Here is an 18,897-nt window from a genome sequence, read left to right as displayed (position 1 = left end):
CTCCAGGGGATCCAGTGCCACCTTCTGACCTCCATGGGCACCTGGGCTCCCATGAACAGACCCTGCTCCTCCTACCTACACATAATTGAAACTAAAATAAACATATTATTAAAATCTTCAAGTGATCGTCTGGCCCATGTGAAGCCCTGGGTCCCACTACAGGGCCATATAAAATCGGGTTTGGGGGCTGGGGTGACGGCCCAGTGGTTAGGAGTACTATGCTGCACAGATGTGAGGACCCGGGTTCAAGAAAACATGCAGCACCCATGTAAAAAGCTAGTGTGGCTTCTAACATAGCGCTGTGTGAGGCAGTCAGACCACTGCAGCTTGCAGGGGTCTGCCTAGAGTGATAGAGCAGGATAGCCAGTGGCCTCGTCTGGCTTGTGTGCTGGTACCTATATACACACTACATACACACACACACACACACACACACACACACACACACACACACACACACACACCACACACACACACACACCCTGAGCTGAAGACACGTACTCCAAACCCTTCTCCTGGGGTGCTAATAACTCTTGCACATGTGCATCTGGGAAACAAGCATGAGCACGATGCTCCCTTGACGGCAAGAGCCCACAAGCCCCAAAGCCGCCTATCAGTGGTAGAGAAGGAAAGGAATTAGCAGACTCCCGTTCAAAGGCCAAGCCCAGCCTCTGACCTTTATGGAGACACGGCCCAACTTATCATTACATCCGTGGGGCTGAGTACTTATGGCCCGCAAAACATAACGCTTACTGGCTTCTACGCTGAAGAAATGAAAAATAAAAACTATGCAAGCAGCAGCAGCATCCACCTCAGAGCTACTGACTACAGCGGTCCAGAATCCTAGGTTTGGAGAGGTGCCTGAGCTGTTAGGAGCACCTGCTGCTCTTCCAGAGGACCCGAGTTCGGATCCCAGCAGCTGTGTGTGTAATTCCAGCTCCAGGGAATCCAATGCCCTCTTCCGGCTTACAATGGCAACCATGAACACGTGGCAGACAGACAGACAGACAGACAGACAGACAGACACACACACACACACACACACACACACACACACACAGTTTTGTTTTTGAGGCAGGGTCTCAGGCTGTCCAGGAACTCACTATGCAAACCAGGCTGGTCTCACCAGTCTGCCTCTACCTCCCAAGTGTGGGATTAAAGGCCACATGTCACTACACCTAGCACATGTAAATGACTAAAAATCTAAAAACAAAAACTCATAAGTAGATTAGATTCCAGGGTAATTCCAGCAAAGTGAGATCCTGTCTGGAAAAACCAAACAACCCTTCCCACCAAAAAAAAAAAATACAAACAAAAAAACCCAAACCAAAAAAAAATACCCTCACAAGCATAATCTCATTAAAAACTAGAAGCTAAGTTTGGCAGCTCCTCCCTGTAATTCCAGTCTTCAAGAAACCGAGGCAGGAGGAGGGCTGAGAGCCCAGGTTACCCTGAGATACAAAAAGAAATCCCGTCTCAACAAACAAACAAAAACCTCAAAGATGACCCTACAGAGACAGGCAAAGAGAAAATAACACAAAAGCCAGGCAAATGGTCCTTCCAAGAACGGAGAGAAAAAATGAAAAGGGGGAATGGCGCGGGGAACCTTGAAGAGTGCTTTCTGCCTTACTTCAGCGGAGGGGTCAAAATTCTTGTTGTCAATATTCTTGACACAGGCTCTCAACCACACCTGTCCCGGGCTGCCTGCCGAGACAGCTCAGCAGGTAAACGTGCCTACTCACCAACCTGACACCCCGAGTTCAGTCCCTGGGCTCCCCGACTACCAAAAGCTGACCTCTGACCTCCATGCACACGACATGGCATTTGCACTCACACGCTGAAGAAAGAAATGTTAAGAAAACATTTTTTGAAGATGTGTGTACTCGACATTCCCTGCTTCCATACCAACAGCGTTTTCACCAAGCCCATCGCATCCCAGCTAAAAAGAGCGACCCTTTCACCCCAGCCTCTGTCACTGAGTGGGCTGCCCATGTGATTCGGCTCTCCTGAAAGCCTGTGAATGACCCCATGACCTTGTCCTGGCTAGCTGTGAGAACTGGGGTCGTGAGTCTAGTCGGTCACAGGCTGAGATGGTAGGGCTGCTACCCTATCCTAAACAGCCAGTGACCTTTGAACTATTACATTCTGAATAAAGAGAATCACTGCCCGGGTGACTTAGTGAGGCCCCCGCAGAGGGCTGGGATTCTAGCTCGGATACGTAGAACACTCACTCACCTGGCATACGTGTGGCCCTGGGTTTGATCTCAGCCCTACAATTAATTAATTGAACATGTTCTATGTTACTGTTTTCATTTTCAAGACAATATGAAGCAAAATCATCAGCTAAGTATGGACAGACAGGTTATGGGGACCCCACAGGGCTGCTTTCCGGGTCACGGAAGGGAAATCACCTTTAGGGGCTTTAGGAAAGGGGAGGTGCTAATCAAAGAGAGCCCCATGAGCTAGGAAGGCTAAGTCTGTGCCCCACTGCACTGCCTGAGCTCCCACTGAACAAAACGATGCATCGCAGATGTCCAGACTAATACAGAATTGTAATTCTCACCACAGACCACCAAACAAATAAACTGGTGATGTGGTAAGTATGTCCGTTAACTTGATTGAATCTTCCTATAACATATAAAGCAAAGCACCACACTGTGCCCCATAAATGCAGTTACCTACCAGTTCAAAACAAAATGAAACAAACATCAATGCTATTACGTGAAGACTGTCTCTAATCAATGATCAACATAAGACATCATGGTAGAAGCTCAGAGACATCCCTGGAGATGGGGAGAACAAGATAATGATGGCCACTACTATGATCCATCCGCGTTTTGCAGGAGGGAAGTGAAATTTGTGGAGGCTTAAGTACCTTTCCCAGGGAGCTGCTAAATGGTCAAGCAGGGGTCTGACCAGATGGGCTGAGCCTGTGATCCAATGCTCTGGTGTCAAATGCCTGGAGTGAACCACAATAAGAATTCAACACAGCCAGAAGCAGTTGTCTGTATTCAGTCAACACTTGTCCAGCCAGGGCTCAGTGCACCTGAGTATTCAGGAGGCTTTGGGAAGATCTTGTGAGCTATCGAGAGGGGAGGGTGGGGCACACATGTGTATAGGCTAGAAAGTAGCTCAGTGCTGGAGAGTTGGCTTGTTTCAAAACATTCATGTACTTTGGGAAAGCAAAAGAATTTCTCTTCCTTCATTCACAAGACCAGAAAAGTGGTATTTCTGGCATGGGCTAGAGGCAGAGCACTCTATAAATAAAAACCATTAGATCCCATGCAGCAGGAACCTGATCAGGGCCTCCTTTTAATTTCCTGACATGAGCTGGCCACTAACCCAATTACCCAGGATCCCTAGAGAAGCTTTCTGCTTTCCCAACATGCACGAAGAGAGTGAAAGCATATTGCATGGCCATCAGCCCAGGTCTCGCTGAAATCAAGTATCTTTCAGAAAACACTTGGGAAGAGGCAGGCAGGGCTGGGGGGGGGGGGCGGAAGGAGCGGCTGGAGGGAGGGTGAGTGAGGGGAGGAGAAGGTGGGGTGGGTAGGGTCAAGCTGGCTAGGTGAAGTATTCAAGTCCCAGAGCTGAACTGGAGACTGGGGGCTCTATCTATATAGATGCAGCAAGTGGATTTTCTGGTCTGGAGACTGAATCAGTGCACACCTGAGATGCCAGGGACCATCTCATTCCATTCAGATTCCAGAACTCAGAGAGGATCAGCCTAGGGTAATGCCACCTCCTTGGAGTCCCACCAACAAATCCAGGAAGGAGATCAATGGGTCCAGGCTGCCTCACTCGACTCAGCGGGCAGCTGTAGAAAAGACGTGTGAACCTGAGTGAGTCTAACACCAGCTGAATGTTGCCATAGGGCTGCTGACACACTAAGGTAATGTCCCAGCTGTCCCACTGGGTCCTCACCTTGACCTGGTGATGAACAGCAGGCCTTGAAGGAGGTAAAGGAAGGAGGTCCTGGGAGCACTAAGTATGAGAACCACAAAGAGAATGCCAGTCGCCAGCTGTGAACCCACAACAGATTTTGCACACAGAAAAAAGGACGACTTTCCCTAAAAATGTGAGTTGTCATACAATGCATCTGCATAAAGACTCGGGGACGCTGCCTTCAGCCACTGACCGCTCCTCCCGTCATCCCAGGATAGACAGGACAAAGCCGAAGGGAGCCATGTGGAAAACAGGATCAGTCTCCAACCACTTGAGGCACCTGACATGCTTTGATCGTGAGTCGGAGGACACCACACATCTGACTTCATCCCTAGTCATGGCCGGAGCCCCTAAATCATGAACCATTTTACTAAGACACAGTTATTGGAGACATCTTGAGCTGCTAGGAAGATGAGGTTCTGACACGGAGATGGTCGGGAGAAAAAGAGTGTTCATACCCCCTGCTTCCCTGTCAGACTCAGGAACCCCTGCCGCCCAGAGACTGTGAGACCCTAACACAGGAAGCGGCACCAGGAAGTGTGAGGTTTGTTTCCAGAATCAAGTCAGAGACTGAGGAAGATGTGGGGTGGGGGAGGGGGGGAGATAGCCATGGAGGGGGCAGGGGGATGGGCGGGGCTGGCCCTGGGGACCAGACCTTGTACACACGGCAAGGGACACCCAAACAAAAGCAGGAGCCGGGACAGCCGCCAAGAGCTCTGCCTGGCAGAGACCCAGACGCCTGCAGGCAGCCTGCTCCTCCCGGGAGGCTGGTCCCCATGGAGCTTCGGATGCCAGGTACCACAGAGCCCTGTGGGGATGCACACTGAGCCAGGAGCTCAGCTTCACCCACGCTCACACGCGGGAGGTTTCCTGTCCGTTTTTCCCTTTCAGATACAGGCTCGCTCCTCCCGTCATCCCAGGATAGACAGGACAAAGCCGAAGGTACTGGAGGTAAGGTGGTGCGTGCCCTGATGACTTTTCTTTCCTCCTTCAGGCAAAGCTCCCTAATGGCTGCATCAAGATCAGTACACCACCATCAGCCCAGGGGACACCTGTCTGACATGGGGGGAGCCAGTCCTGGAGGTGAGGCAACTCTGGGGATCACCGAGCAAAGGATACTTGGATGGTGTGTATCCTCTGCTGCACCCTACTCCTGACACTGGAGACACCCATCATCTACTGGCTTCTCTTCCAGGAGCCAGTCTAGGCATGTCCCAACACTGCTCTTCAGTGTGCTCAGTCACGCCTCTCCTGTCATGGGTGAGACCCTTTCTGGGGACCACTGGAAAGTGCCCTCCTCTTTCCCAGCGCTAGACAACCCTGAAAGAGAATCCTGCGCATTGCCGCACTGTGACCGTCTGGGGATGGAGTGGTAAGCCCCCATCCCTTGCCTGTCAGGCGGAGTGTGTGGGGGAGAGCATGTGACAGGAAGATCCAGATCTGGGCCCTGAACCTGTCAAGCTAGAGGGTGGCTGAAGGTGGGGCAGACACCTCACTCCAGCCCCTGCAGGCCCCTTTTATCACCATAAAGGGCTGCCTTTCCCTCTGATTCCCCGAGTTTTCGAGAAAGCAGGCAGAGAGGCATTACTCCAGCCAGGGAGTCTCTGCACAGTGAGTTCCAGCCCGACCTGGTGTCTCCCTCAGCTTCCAGAACAAGGCGGCAGCAGTTCCATCTCTGGGGCCAGGGAGGAAGGAGTCTCCTCAAAGCCTAGACATCCTCAGATTCCCAGCACCGAGGACACTAAGGAGTCCATGCTGGCATACCTCTGTGGGCCTCCTCATCCGAGACCACCAGGAAGCTCGGCATCAGAGAGAGCCTGGTGTGGGAGGCAGGGGACCTAGTCCAATCCCCATCTTGGTCACGCCTACACACAACCGAGACCAAAACCGGACAGCAGAATGAAACACGGTTTTACAGACAGCAGGCCCAACACAGCCCATTTCAAACTAGGAGGAGGCTGCTTCCTCCACAGAGCCCCTGAACAGCAGCAGGCCCATCCCCAAAGGGTGAAGAAACGACACATGAGGGCTGGAGAGGTGGCTCAGAGGTTAAGAGCACTGGCTGCTCTTCCAGAGGTCCTGAGTTCAATTCCCAGCACCCACATGGTGGCTCACAACCATCCGTAATGAGATCTGGTGCCCTCTCCTGTATACATAATAAATAAATAAATCTTTTTTAAAAAATTGAAGAAAAAAAAAAAGAAACAACACAGGAAAAAGGGATTTGGGCTGGACAGCTTGATGTCAACTGGATACAAGTTAAAAGTGATCTCGTAAGGGTCCAAGGAAACGCTGAAGGACCCAGGCCCCAATAGTATGTAAGAGCAAAGAGCATTTATTAACATTCCAGCATGCAGGGGTCAACACCTGTACAAAGTGGTGGTGACCCCAAGAGGAGCATGTGGGCTCCTTTTAAGCGCAGCCAAGGGGAGTTTTTAGGGACAGTTAAGTCATCTCACACATAATTGGTTATGCAAGCAGCAGTTACTCTAGTATACTTTGAATTGGCTGAGGTGGAGTCTTGTCATTTTTGGACATCCCTGCACAAGCTTGTGACTCAGAAAGGGGCTGCAGGATTTGTCCTTGAGACACTGTGAGGCTGACCGACTTAGACCTTGTGTTTGTCCTCTCCCTCATCCCCGAATGTAGAGGCAGTGTGGATCAACAGCCCTCTGTGGGCGGGGAGAGACGCCTGTTTTGCCCTTCTCAGAGAACTGAAACCTAGACTCAGTTGTAAGAGTGGGAGAGCTGAACCCCTTCAATCTAAGAGGAGGGAACCTCAATTAAGAGAGTGCCTCCATAAAATCGGGCTATAGGCAAGCCTGTAGGGCATTTTCTTAATTAGCGATGGGTGGGGGAGGGCTCAGACCCTTGTAGGTGGTGCCGCCCCCGGGCTGGTGGTCCTAGGTTCTGTAATGAGGCAGGCTGAGCAAGCCATAGAGAGAGCAAGCCAGTCAGCAGCACCCCTCCGTGGCCTCAGCTCAGCTCCTGCTTCCAGGTTCCTGCCCTGTCTGAGTTCCCGTCCTGACTTCCCTCAGTGATGAACAGTGATGTAAAAGTCTAAGCCAAATAAACCCTTTCCTCCCCACATTGCTTTTCGGCCTGGTGTTTCATCAAGGCAACAGACCTGGAACCAAGACAGGACCTTACAGCCCAGGGCACTGCAGACCCACGAGGCGGCTGGAGGCGGCCCTGATTGCGGCTTCACGGGTGCAGGTGCTAACTAAGCCCAGGTGAGGAGAGGAACCACCCAGAATGTTCCCTAGCTCCATCCAAGCTCTCTCACAGGCAAACAGCTCCAAGGTGGACACTTCCCCAGCAGGCACAGGGGAGGGAGGAGGAGGGAAGCTCCGGGCCTGGCAAAGGCTGAGCTAGGTTTGGGAGACCAGCCACCCCACCTTGCCCTTCCCAGGGAAGACGGCACCCCAAGCAGTCTTTGTCCTTTCCTTAGCTTGTCCTGCTCCTCATCCCCATAAACTTCCTGTTTCCTTCCACATCATCGGGAAGGATTAAGGCACAGAAAGAAGCTGGTCTATAAGAATTCGCACTGGCTCTCTGAGGGAGTTACAGGTACACAGACAGTGGTATGTGTACGTGCAACTATAACACTCTCGCACAAACACACACACACACACACACACACACACACACACACACACACACCTGCACAAGCACACCCCATTCCCAAAATGCACCAAATGACTCTAGAGGAAAAAGCAACAGGGGGAGAGCCAGAAGCCAAGACGGAAGAGAAACTGGGGGGGGGGGGGGGCGGACGACGATGATGACACACTTACCAGGCAAGAGACGTGTCCTGAACCCCATCAGAAGCAAGGGCCACTCCTCACCAGCCAGGAGTGTGCCATTACCCACCCCCAAACCCGAGGGAGCACCAAGAGTTCTAAGTCCACCTGCCAGGATGGGGGAGGGGGAAGTCCTAGCCCAAATGAGGACTTCCCTGGGTGACAAGCTACCAGCTGAGGCTCCGAATAGGACCCTTGGGACCTCCCGACTTCTACCTTACTAGCCCACATCTTTCCAAGAAGAGAAGCCCAGTAGGCTACGGCATGGCAGCCATGATATAAGACAGTACACACACACACACACACACACACACACACACACACACACACACACTGCCCTCGGGGAGGCCCTGGGCCTGTAGGTATCCTCACACAGGCCTAACACTCCCCACCAAGACAAACCGAGCAGAGCCCTGGCCCTGGCAGCTGGCTGGGGGCCTCTTACCTTCCTTCAGCATCCCCACTTTGAGGCATTTCATGAAGCGGCAGGCCTGACAGGACTTCCGTCTCCGTTTGGTGATCTCACACTCGTTGGTGGCCGGACAGCTGTATTCGATGTTGCCTGTAACACAGAGAGGGTTGCCAGGCGCCTGCTGTCTGTCCATCCCGGACCCCAACCCCTTAGGCTGACTGGGGATTAGCTGGCCAGAGCTGACGTGCCCCACCCAGGGTTGCAAACGGAAGCACTGCTGGAAGCAGGGACTCTAAGTGGCCCTCCGGGGTGCATCCAATTCTTTCCCATGCCCATTCCAGCCTGGGAGCTGGGTGGCCCGAGCAGCCACCTGGGGAGGAAGAGATCGTTCTCCTAAAGAATGGTTTTCTAACAACCACCGGATAGGGGATGACAGGGCGACATCAAAATATGCTGAGCTGGACATCAGCACAGACCACCCCAGCTCTTCCAGCTGCCAACCTGCACCTGTCACTAGGAAAAGCCCAGGGAAAACCGTGGCAGGGCGTGGACTCTGCCTCCCACTGGGGGCCGGGCCACCTAGCTCCCGACTTTGAGGAAATCTTTTTCCCATCACCTAGCCTTAGTTCTCTCAACGCAAAACAGTTTGTTAGTTCCTCAGGAAAGGGTTGAACAAGACCTTACGTGGAAAGTCACTTTAAAAAACTGTAGCCTAGGCTGGGTGAGGCGGTGCATGCTTTTAATCCCTACGGAGGCAAGCAGATCCCTGTGCGTTTGAGACCTGCCTGTTGTACACTGTGAGTACCAGGACAGCCAGGGCTTCACAGAGAGACAGACCTTGCCTCAAGATAGACAGACAGACAGACAGAAATTAAAACAAACAAAAAAGGACCAGTTGTAGCCCATGTTAGGCATCACAGTGCGCATTCCTATCACTTTATTTTTATTATGACTACAATTGTCTTTTCATTTATTTGTGTGTGCATGCATGTATATTAGGGGGGTGAGGGAAGTATGAGTGCCAGTGTGTGGAGGTCATAGACAACTTTCCAGGTGGGCGTCAGTTTTCTCCATCCACCATGAGGTTCATGGGATTGAACGTAGGTCATTAGGCTTGCCAGAAAACTGCCTGTAATCTTAGCACCTGGGAGTTGAGCTAGAGGCAGGAAGATCAGGGGATTAATGTGGTGATATTGTGTTCCCCAAAATATTGTGCACCCTAATAAACTTATCTGGGGTCAGAGAACAGAACAGCCACTAGACAGACATAGAGGCCAGAAAATGGTGGTACTCACACCTTTAATCCTATCACTTGGGAGGCAGAGATCCATCTGGATCTCTGTGGTTTCAAAGCCACACTGGAAACAGCCAGGCATGGTGACTCACACCTTTAATCCCAGGAAGTGATGGCAGAAAGCAGAAAGGTATATACAGCATGAGGACCAGAAACTAGAAGTTTTTGGCTGGTTAAACTTTTAGGCTTTTGAGCAGCACAGTTCAGCTGAGATTCATTCTGGATGAGGACTGAGAGGCTTCCAGTCTGAGGAAACAGGATCAGCTGAGGAACTGGCAAGGTGAGGTGGCTGTGGCTTGTTCTGCTTCTCTGATCTTCCAGCATTCACCCCACTACCTGGCTCCGGGTTTATTCTTATTTAATAAGAGCGTTACATCTACAGGTCAAGGTCAGTCTTGGCCACAAACGCAGTTCAAGGCCAGCCTGGACTACACATCTTAGAAACAAAATTAGGCTGGGGTGTAGCTCAGGTGATATAGTGCTTGCTCGGCGTGCATGAAGCCCTGGGTGCTACACACAACAGCCCATAACCCCGGCCTGGTGATGCACACCTGGGATCCTAACACCTGGAGGTGGAGGCAGGGGGATTAGAAGTCCAAGGGCATCTTTAGCTACAGAACAGTAATCTGAGGGCAGCCTGGGCCACAGGAACACAAAAGCAGTGAATGAAAATAAAGGACTATCGCTTAAGTATGGCAACCCACTCAGTCAGTCCCAGCACTGGAAATGCTGAAGCAAGATGCTCAATGGTTTAAGGGCAATGTGGACTACGTGGCCAGACTGTCTCTAACGATTGAGACAGAACAGCAAACCACTTCAGCACACGAGGGGCTTATTTTACAAAGCCATCGTCATTGTGAAAACAGGGACAGTGACCACCCAGAGTCCCCTGTCTTCTCAACACCTGTTTAACAAATATGGACTCTGTGCCTACAAGCCTGGTACTAGAGGAAAAAACAAACAAACAAACAAAAAAACACCAACAGAAGGCACCAGGTCCTCATCTCACTCACAGTAATAATAGCTAGGGTTTATTGTAAACCTACTATGTGCTGCCCTGGGACAGCTCTCGTGACCTTTAACGTAACTCTGAGCTGGCCTATCAGTGCCCAACTCAGAGACCAAGACACGGAGAAGCCAAAAGGAGCCACCTCAGCCCCAGAGCCCCCTATGCGCTCCCCTGTACTTCACACGGAGCTTGAAGAAATCAGAAAGCGCCTCACTCACAAAGGCAAGCTTCTGTTACTAACCCAGGAGGGGAGGTAAGTGTCCCAAGGGCACCCATGCCACAGCCTCCCAGGGTGGGACATGGAAACACTGTCAAGTCTCCTAGAGGAGCAGAGCATGAACTGTGAGCCATGATAAAGAGCTCTGAAGCAGTGTCACTGCTGGGTCCGAGTTACCACACTGCCACAGTCCCCAAGGCTCAGACCAAGGGACCTCGGAGACCCTTGTGACCTCTCATTACACCTAATCAATGGTATTCCTTCTTTTCTTTGTGCATTTGCATTGCATTTATGTATGTATGTATGTATGTATGCATGCATGTATGTATGCATGTATGTATGCACTGTGCATGTGTGGGTCCCAAGTGTCCACAGTGTATGTTCAGAGACCAGAGGACATCTCACTCTGTAGCCCAGGCTGGCCCCAAACTCAGGGATGCTCCTACCTTGGCCTCCTCAGTCTTGGATTACAGATGTTGTCCACTACACCTGGCTAAACATGGCAACATCAAAGATAAACAAGAGAGGAACACACAGGCTTAGGAGTGCATCTGTGCCCTGTGTGTGTTTTCTTCGAGGCTCTGTAACCTATAACCTACCATCTTCACACCATCCACAGCCTGAGCCCCTCCAACTGCCCAGTTCCCGGAACTGGCCAACACAGGCAAGTCCACCAAGTGCCCTCTGGCCCAGGCCTGCAGCCCACCAATCCAGATCCCACTGAGGAGGTGTTGCTTCTCTCTGCCAGCCACCCCAGGCTGCCCTACCATCCATGTCCTGTCTAGTTCCTCCATGCAGGCCAGTTCCTCTTGACAGTCCCAATACCTGACTACCTGACTCACACACATAGTAGGTTCCCGAAGCACACTAACCACTAAATAACCAAGCACTCAGTGATGCAGCTGCATGCCTGCTCAACGTAGATGTCTTTAACTTAGCCAATCTCTCCCCATCTTACAGAGGAGAGCCAGGTAAAATGGTACATGCCTGTAATCCCAGCCACTTTAGGAAGATCAGAGACCAGAATGAGATGTGCTATACAGTGAGGGTCTGGTTTGTTTGTTTGTTTGTTTTAAAGTTTTTTCAAATGAGAAGGGATGGCACAACTCTGGCAGAAGCAGCCTGGGAATTGAACCAGGAGTTGTATGGTGCAGACGGCTGTGCTCTGCTCTCGGCTACCCTGCAACCCCACCCCTTGAGTGAGGGTGAGCCACAGGTTATTCCTCAGAATGGAGGTGGGGGGGGGGGGTCACAGCATGGGTGGGTTTGGTCCTGCCGTCTTTCTAAGACAAGACGACAGGGCAAGAGTGCTTCCTGAGGCTAACAGTGAGTGTGGGACCGTGCTCCTGACCTTTCAGGGTGTGTGTGTGTGCACACACATACACACACACACACACACACACACACACACACTCGCGAGCAAGCACCTGTGTGTATTTCTAATTTCACTTATTTATTTTGTTCCTTTCAATTTGTTTTATGGGCCTGGCGGCTGGCTGCCAGCAAAACCAGGCTGGTGGCCTGGCCTTGTAATTTCTGTAAGTGCCTCCTTGATAAAGTGATGAGATTAATTCATCATTGTTCCTGTGGTCTCAAGGGGAGTCCCGGAGATCTCAGCACAGGGAGCGGGCATCAGTGGTGTGCACACTCTCGATCGAGCAAGCGAGTGCATGCCCCCCCCCCCCACACACAACCCATACCCCATCAACTCAGGTGTGACCAAGTTAGTGAACAGGACATTAGACAACAGCTAGCCCAGACTCAGGTCTCAACCTGGACGTTCGTCCACTGTAGACACAGGCAGACTCCACTTCTGGCAAGTTGAGTCACCTAATTTCTCAGCCTCCGTTTGTTTCCTCATCTATAAAATGGGTGTGGTTTCCATCTCAAAGTTGGATGAGTTCCGCACACCAGGACTGAGTGGAGCATAGACCTTGGCATCCAAGGCAGGCAAGGCTGGCAAACTAAATCCTCCATCCAGGCAGGGGTATCTGTAGAGGACGCTAGCCTCCAGCCTGTCAGCGCCACACTGAAGGCTGTCCACCCAGGGACACTGGAGAGCACTGTCATTTGTGGATGGTGGGACCTCAGCTTCTGTTCCTGCCTGAGGGAGAGGAAGGCACATCCGGAGCTGAGCTGGAATTTGGTGTGACAACCGAGGCAAAGAGGTCGTCTCTTTGATCCTAGGCCACCCTGAGAAGGGAATCCCAGAGGAAACCCCACCAGCTGTGCCCGCAGCTGCATGCAAGCCAGAAGCCCCAGCCAGGCTCAGGCACAGGCTGTAAGGCTAAAATAATTCCAGGGCTCCAGCTGACCTCAGAGGCGACCGTGAGCAGCTGTGGTGGAAGCCTGGGCTCTTGTTTATCTCAGCCCTGGAGGACAGAGACATTCCCTTCCACTCTGGGTGGTCCAGTGTCCTCAAGCCTCTACCCTTCCCTCCTCATCCGCTGCCAGATGACCTCACTGATGCCTACATAACTCCATCACATAACTGGCAGTGCCCTAGACTGGGACAAATGGTCCGTCCTGGGCCTGCTGCAGCTTCCACCTGGAGGGCCTTTAGACTGCTCAGCTCTCCCAAACTGAACCCATCCTCACGCTACATGCCCGTTGTCATGTCTAAAAGAATGATTTTCCAGTCTGCCAATTCGGTCAAAAACTGAGGAAGCACCTGGATTCTTACACAACTTGTTTCCACGGCCCTTTCCAAAACAAGGGCTACAGGGGGATGAACACACTTGTCCAGAGGAGCCTCAGAAGGCGTCGGGCACAGAAGATTCAAGATAATGCAAAGAGACAGGGAGAGGTGTGGGCTAAAAATAGCTTTCCTGAAAGAATACAGTAAATGAGTGTTTCGCTGATTCAAACCTGCTCTGCAGCCGCCTGGCCACCAAGAACCCCTCCCTCTACGATCTGCACAAGAGGAAGCGGACAGTCTCTGAAGAATGATGTCCAGGACACAGGGCCAGGGGCCCAGTCAGACAAGTGCAGCAGAGAAGAAGCAGCCCACAAGATGAACGGACAGCGGCACCACCCACCCCCTCCCTGAGCCAACTCCGAGGATACCCACACACACTAAGGAAGGGATGAGTGGACGCACTGGCATACAGACTAAGATAATCAAGCGAGCACCCTTCCGTACCTGTCTACATCCCTGCGCTGACACACTTAGACCCCACACCAGTGGGATGGCAATCCGGAAATGGTATCTGTACCAATTTCCAGGTTGCGCAAGAGTTGACATAGATGAAGTGGGGCAAGGAACATGTCCAGTGCTCACAGCTTCATGGGATCTGTAATTATCTCAAAACAAATAATAATAATAATAAAAATGACAACGCAGGTTAAATAAGTCAGCTGAGCTCTTGGGAGGTCGCTGTAGGAGGACCGTGAAGGAGTTCACCACCAGCACAGGCCACGTGGTGAGCACCAAACCAACCTGAGCTGCAGGAGACCTTGTCTCCAAAAAAGAAGAAAAAGACGGGTAAGTCCTCTGGGCACAACACAAGTATCTGGGACATGCTTCCTGTCTATAGTTCTCTACTTAGCAGCAAGTGTCCAGGTTAGAAGGGGTGGGAGGTGATGGCTGTCAACCAGAATTCCACGTAAGCCAAGGTGTGAAATAAAGTCCTTTCCACACACGCAGGGCATCAGCAGCACTACCTCTCCAACATGCTCATGCAGCCTGGGCTCCGACCCCAAATGGAACAGAGCATGCCAAGCGGAAGAGCCCAGAAGACAGGTAATTTAGATTAAAAATAGAAGAGAAAATAGATTTAAACCAAAAGTTTATATGCTGGAGGGGATGGAGAGAGATGGACACAGGATAAGGACAGACTAATAATAATAATAGTAATAGTAATAGTAATACTAATACTAATACTAATAATAGGTGTAATGGCACATACCTATAATTTCAGGGCTGAGGAAGGAGGCAGGAGTTCAAGGCCAGCCTGGACTATTGAGATAACCTATCTCTATCTCCAAAAAAAAAAGGGGGGGGGAGGTTGGGGATTTAGCTCAGTGGTAGAGCGCTTACCTAGCAAGTGCAAGGCCCTGGGTTTGGTCCTTGACTCGGGAGTGGGGTGGGGGAGTCAAGATTGCTAAGCTGGTAAGTACAGGTATGAAGTCATTAACATTAGTAACCAAGAATATGCTGGGTTTTGTTTTGGTGTGTGTGTGTGTGTGTGTGTGCGGTTATCTTTGGACTGGGGTGCAAGGAAAATGGATAGGGCCAGAGCTCTTACCTTTCCTTAGAAATTTTGTATTCTAAGGCCAGTGGGTAGAGGTGTTGGTAGCCAAGTCTGAGAACCTGAGTAGGACCCTAGGACCCACACGGTAGTTCTGACCTCTACAGAGGTGCCGTCGTATAAGGGCTCATCATACACAATGTACAAAGTGCAATACAAACTTTTAAAAAGAAAACCCATGTTTCTATTATAGTCTTTAAATTAGATGTATATATTGTTTTGATTAAAAAATTCTTAAAATTAGCTAGGCAATGGTAACACACGTCTTTAATCCTAGCACTGGAGAGAGGTAGAGGCAGGTAGATCTCTGTGTTCAAGGCCAGCCTGGTCTACAGAGCAAGTTCCAGGACAGCCATGGCTATACAAGGAAACCCTGTGCAAAAAAATACAACAAAAATTACTGAGATGACACCTTATTAAAATTTAAGAAATTCTGTGGGCCAGGGTGTAGCTCTAGGGTAGAAGTCTTGCCCTGCAGACCCAAGGCCCTGAGTTTGATTCTCAGCAAACTTAGAAAAGAGGACAGCACCTACCTCACCCTAAGAACCAAGAAAGAAATTCAACCTCCAAGGCAAGGCCCTTCAGGGCTGGGGTCTCTGGCCAGTGTAGCCAACTCTCCCACAGAGGCTCCAGTAAACCTGAATCACCAATACTGGCCCTGAGCCCATGAAAGCCAGAACCATCAGCTCCCTCCATCCCAATCTCATCCTGTGAAACCCAGAACCCTAAGCTCCCTCCACCCCAAAACCCTCCTTTTGTCCTCCAGGCCATCTCCTCCCAGTTCTGGGTCTATCCACGTGGCCTTCTGGTTGACCCTCCTCCCCTGCATCCATCCTCACTGACAGTCTCTCCGTCAGAATTCTGTTATAGTGCTTCCCCGTCTAAACTGTGTCCTTACTGAGGAAAGACACCTTTGCATTATTCTGAGACAGTCTCACTTATTCCAAGCTGCCCTTGGAATCCCTGTAGCTGATGACCTTGAACTTCTGATCCTCCTGCCTCCACCTTCCAGATGCTGTGGTTACAAGTCTTCAGCACCACACACACACACGGTGTTATGTGAATACTGGGGTTCAAACACAGGGCCATGCTATCAAGCTGAACTACATCCTTAGCCCATCTTCTCCCTGGTCACTCTGTAGCCAAAGTGGCCTCAAAGTCACTCCACAGTCCAGGTTGGCCAGCAAGTCAATGCTACCCTTCTGCGTCTGCCTCCCAAGTACTAGACTTTCAAGTGTGAGTCACCATACCTGGCACTTCTTTCATTTACAAGTATAGTGCCTGGCACCTGTGTGTGTGTGTGTGTGTGTGTGTGTGTGTGTGTGTGTGTGTGTGTGTGTACATACATATGTTAAGGATGAATGTAAACGAACTGAAAGCTTGAAGAGCCCCACAGAGAATTCCCAAAGGATAACAGTGCCCGGCCAGTTGCCATACACTGTGGTGTGCTCTTGGTCCTTCCCTGGGTTCTTCATGGGGGACCACAGGCCCATCACCACCAGCTTTAGTGAAGACTGATTCTCTAAATCTCTCTCTGCAGAGGCTGTCACTCACTCACTTCTACCTGGCAGGTGTACTTCATCACCTCTGAGATCATGCACTTTTAATGTGCCGCCAAGAAAGAAAGAGAAGAGGACCCCCTCCCCGCCTCCCCCGGCCCCCCCCCCCCGCCCCCCGGCATTAAACTGCTACTTCAGGTGGTGTGGTGGCGCACTCCTTTAATCCCAGCACTCTGGAGTCACAGACAGATGGATCTCAGGGAGTTCAAAACCAGCCTGGTGGACACAACAAGTTCCAGGATAGCCAGGACTATGTAGAGAGACCCTGACTTAAAGATAGATAGATAGATAGATAGATAGATAGATAGATAGATAGATAGATAGATAGATAGGTAGGTAGGTAGGTAGGTAGGTAGGTAGGTAGGTAGGTAGATAGATAGATAGATAGATAGATAAGATAGGTAGATAGATAAATGCTGTTTTAATATAACCAGTGTTTTCACATTTTTATTTAAAACTACTTTTAGATTTTAGTTAGATACAGACTTGATCACAGGGAATTCTGAGGTATGCAATATATATTTATATGTAAATGTGTATACATATACATACACACACACACACACACACACACACACACACACACACACAAAGGTTAGCTAAGAGATTCTGAAATGTTTTGTTGTCCTCTTCCTTCCTAACCTGGGAGCTAACAATCTGTTTCTTTACATGAGGAACCACAGCCATCTCGGGCTCCTCCCGGGCCACTGGCCCTGGCTCTCGAAGTTTTGATGTATGCACACGAGGCTGAGGACAACCACACCGTGCGGGCACCGTGCTGGTCAAGCGTGTGGGACACAGTCGTAACCAGGGCAGATGTGCTTCCGAACTGACGGAATGGTGTTCTCACTTCCGTCCCTTCATCCCTCCGCCTCCCAACCTGCCCAGGCTCTCACCTCCAGTGCTCTCCCCAGCCCTGCTACCATCAATAGGGGCACCGAGCTGGGGGAGAGGGCTGGGTGTGGTAAACCAGACAGCTAAACTAACTGTCTGTCAGGAGTCTCCCACGTGCCCTTCCATCCAGAGGGGGAGGGCCCTAAATTTGCATTTCTAAGGAAACCAAGTAGGCTAGGGCACTTGGAGATCTACAGCCACAGATCTCAGTTTACCTAAAACCCAGAACCAGGTCCTGGACTCCAACATCTCTGAACTGATGAGATTCAGTGTGTCCAAAATTTCATCTACTTCAAAAATGTCCCCCCGCCTCTTCCCCAGCCTGCTTCCACCATTCCACCGGGCATGTTTCCTCCACGCCCTTGTACCTAACTCTCATTAGTCACTGTGTTTTTAACACCCCCCCACCACCACCCCACTCCTCCCTTCTAGACTGGATCTAACCGGATGGTACCCGTTACCTAAGTCCACCCCACTTCTTTTCCCCCCAGATACCCTTGGCTTCCAGATCCTTCCTTCCTATCATTGCCAGAATTCTTTTCCTAAGAGGGGGGCTCCTTCCGGGCCCAGGAACCTTCAACGGCTTCTTTTGGTCAAGCATAAAGAACAATTAACTGTTTATTTCGGGGCAATTATACACCAGGCACTAAGTTACACACACAGTATGCACATGGCTCAGTTTCTGCAAAACACTTGAGAGGAAAGAACTACTTATTAGCCACATCTTACTAAACGACTCAAAAAGACTCACTAGTTCAAAAGGATAGTTCCCTACACTTACGAAACTGTCCAGGCATGATTCGATTCTGAATCAGCTTGAACAGGCCTCCTCAGACTGCCACTGAGTCAGACCAGTCCTTTTCCGACCTCACCCACCCACCTTGGACGAGGTTTCAGGAGCTGCTCTTCCCATTCTCCAGAGCCCCCACTGTAACGGGCTCTGCTAACGGGGAAATCGAGGCCAGGGGACTCAAGTCCCTGTCCAAGGTCAGCCAGCTGGCTTGTCACGGCTCTACAACAAGGTCCTGACTCCTTCCTGCTCCTGGGCTTTGTCCCCATAGCAGGCCCGGGTCCCCCAGGATTCACCAACCAGCCTCATTTCTCTGAGACAAAAGGCCTGGAGGTGGTCCCAGACAGAACAACCCATCAGTCATGCCTCTGCCCTTCTCCTTGGGGACCTTCCCCACGGCCGCCCCCACCGCCAAGCCTGCAGAAGGGCCTCTGGTGAGCCGGAACTCCATGCCAGGACTCCTCCCTTGCTCCCTGTCACAAGTCACAGACCCAGGGGGGTGCTGGCAGGGTGTCTCCCACTCCTGCTAAATTGATCACCTCTCCAGGCAGTCCGGACGGGTACATATTGACGCTCTTTTCCACGCTGCCCTTCTTTTCTGTTCTGGGGGCTGAACCCAGGCCTCAGACCTGCTAGGTGTTTGTTCCAACACTGGGCTACATGCTGAGTTCCCTGACTACCAGTCCTAAAAACAAACAAACAAACAAACTGAAGAAGAAGAGGA

General features: G+C 51.0%; 1 protein-coding gene across 3 annotated transcripts in view; it reads right to left on the bottom strand.

The window, feature by feature from the left end:
- Window positions 1-18,897, bottom strand: part of Esrrb (estrogen related receptor beta) — a 166,328-nt gene that overhangs the window by 25,707 nt on the left and 121,724 nt on the right. For all 3 annotated transcript variants that reach the window (XM_006990303.4, XM_006990302.4, XM_076551131.1), the window contains exon 3: window positions 8,194-8,310. In XM_006990303.4, coding sequence (XP_006990365.1) covers window positions 8,194-8,310 — 117 coding nt within the window. The remainder of the gene's footprint in view (window positions 1-8,193; window positions 8,311-18,897) is intronic.

Source organism: Peromyscus maniculatus, chromosome 14 (assembly GCF_049852395.1).
Source record: "Peromyscus maniculatus bairdii isolate BWxNUB_F1_BW_parent chromosome 14, HU_Pman_BW_mat_3.1, whole genome shotgun sequence".
Lineage (NCBI taxonomy): Eukaryota > Metazoa > Chordata > Mammalia > Rodentia > Cricetidae > Peromyscus > Peromyscus maniculatus.
Note: the sequence above shows the minus strand (reverse complement) of the source record. Positions and strands in the feature narration are given on the sequence as shown.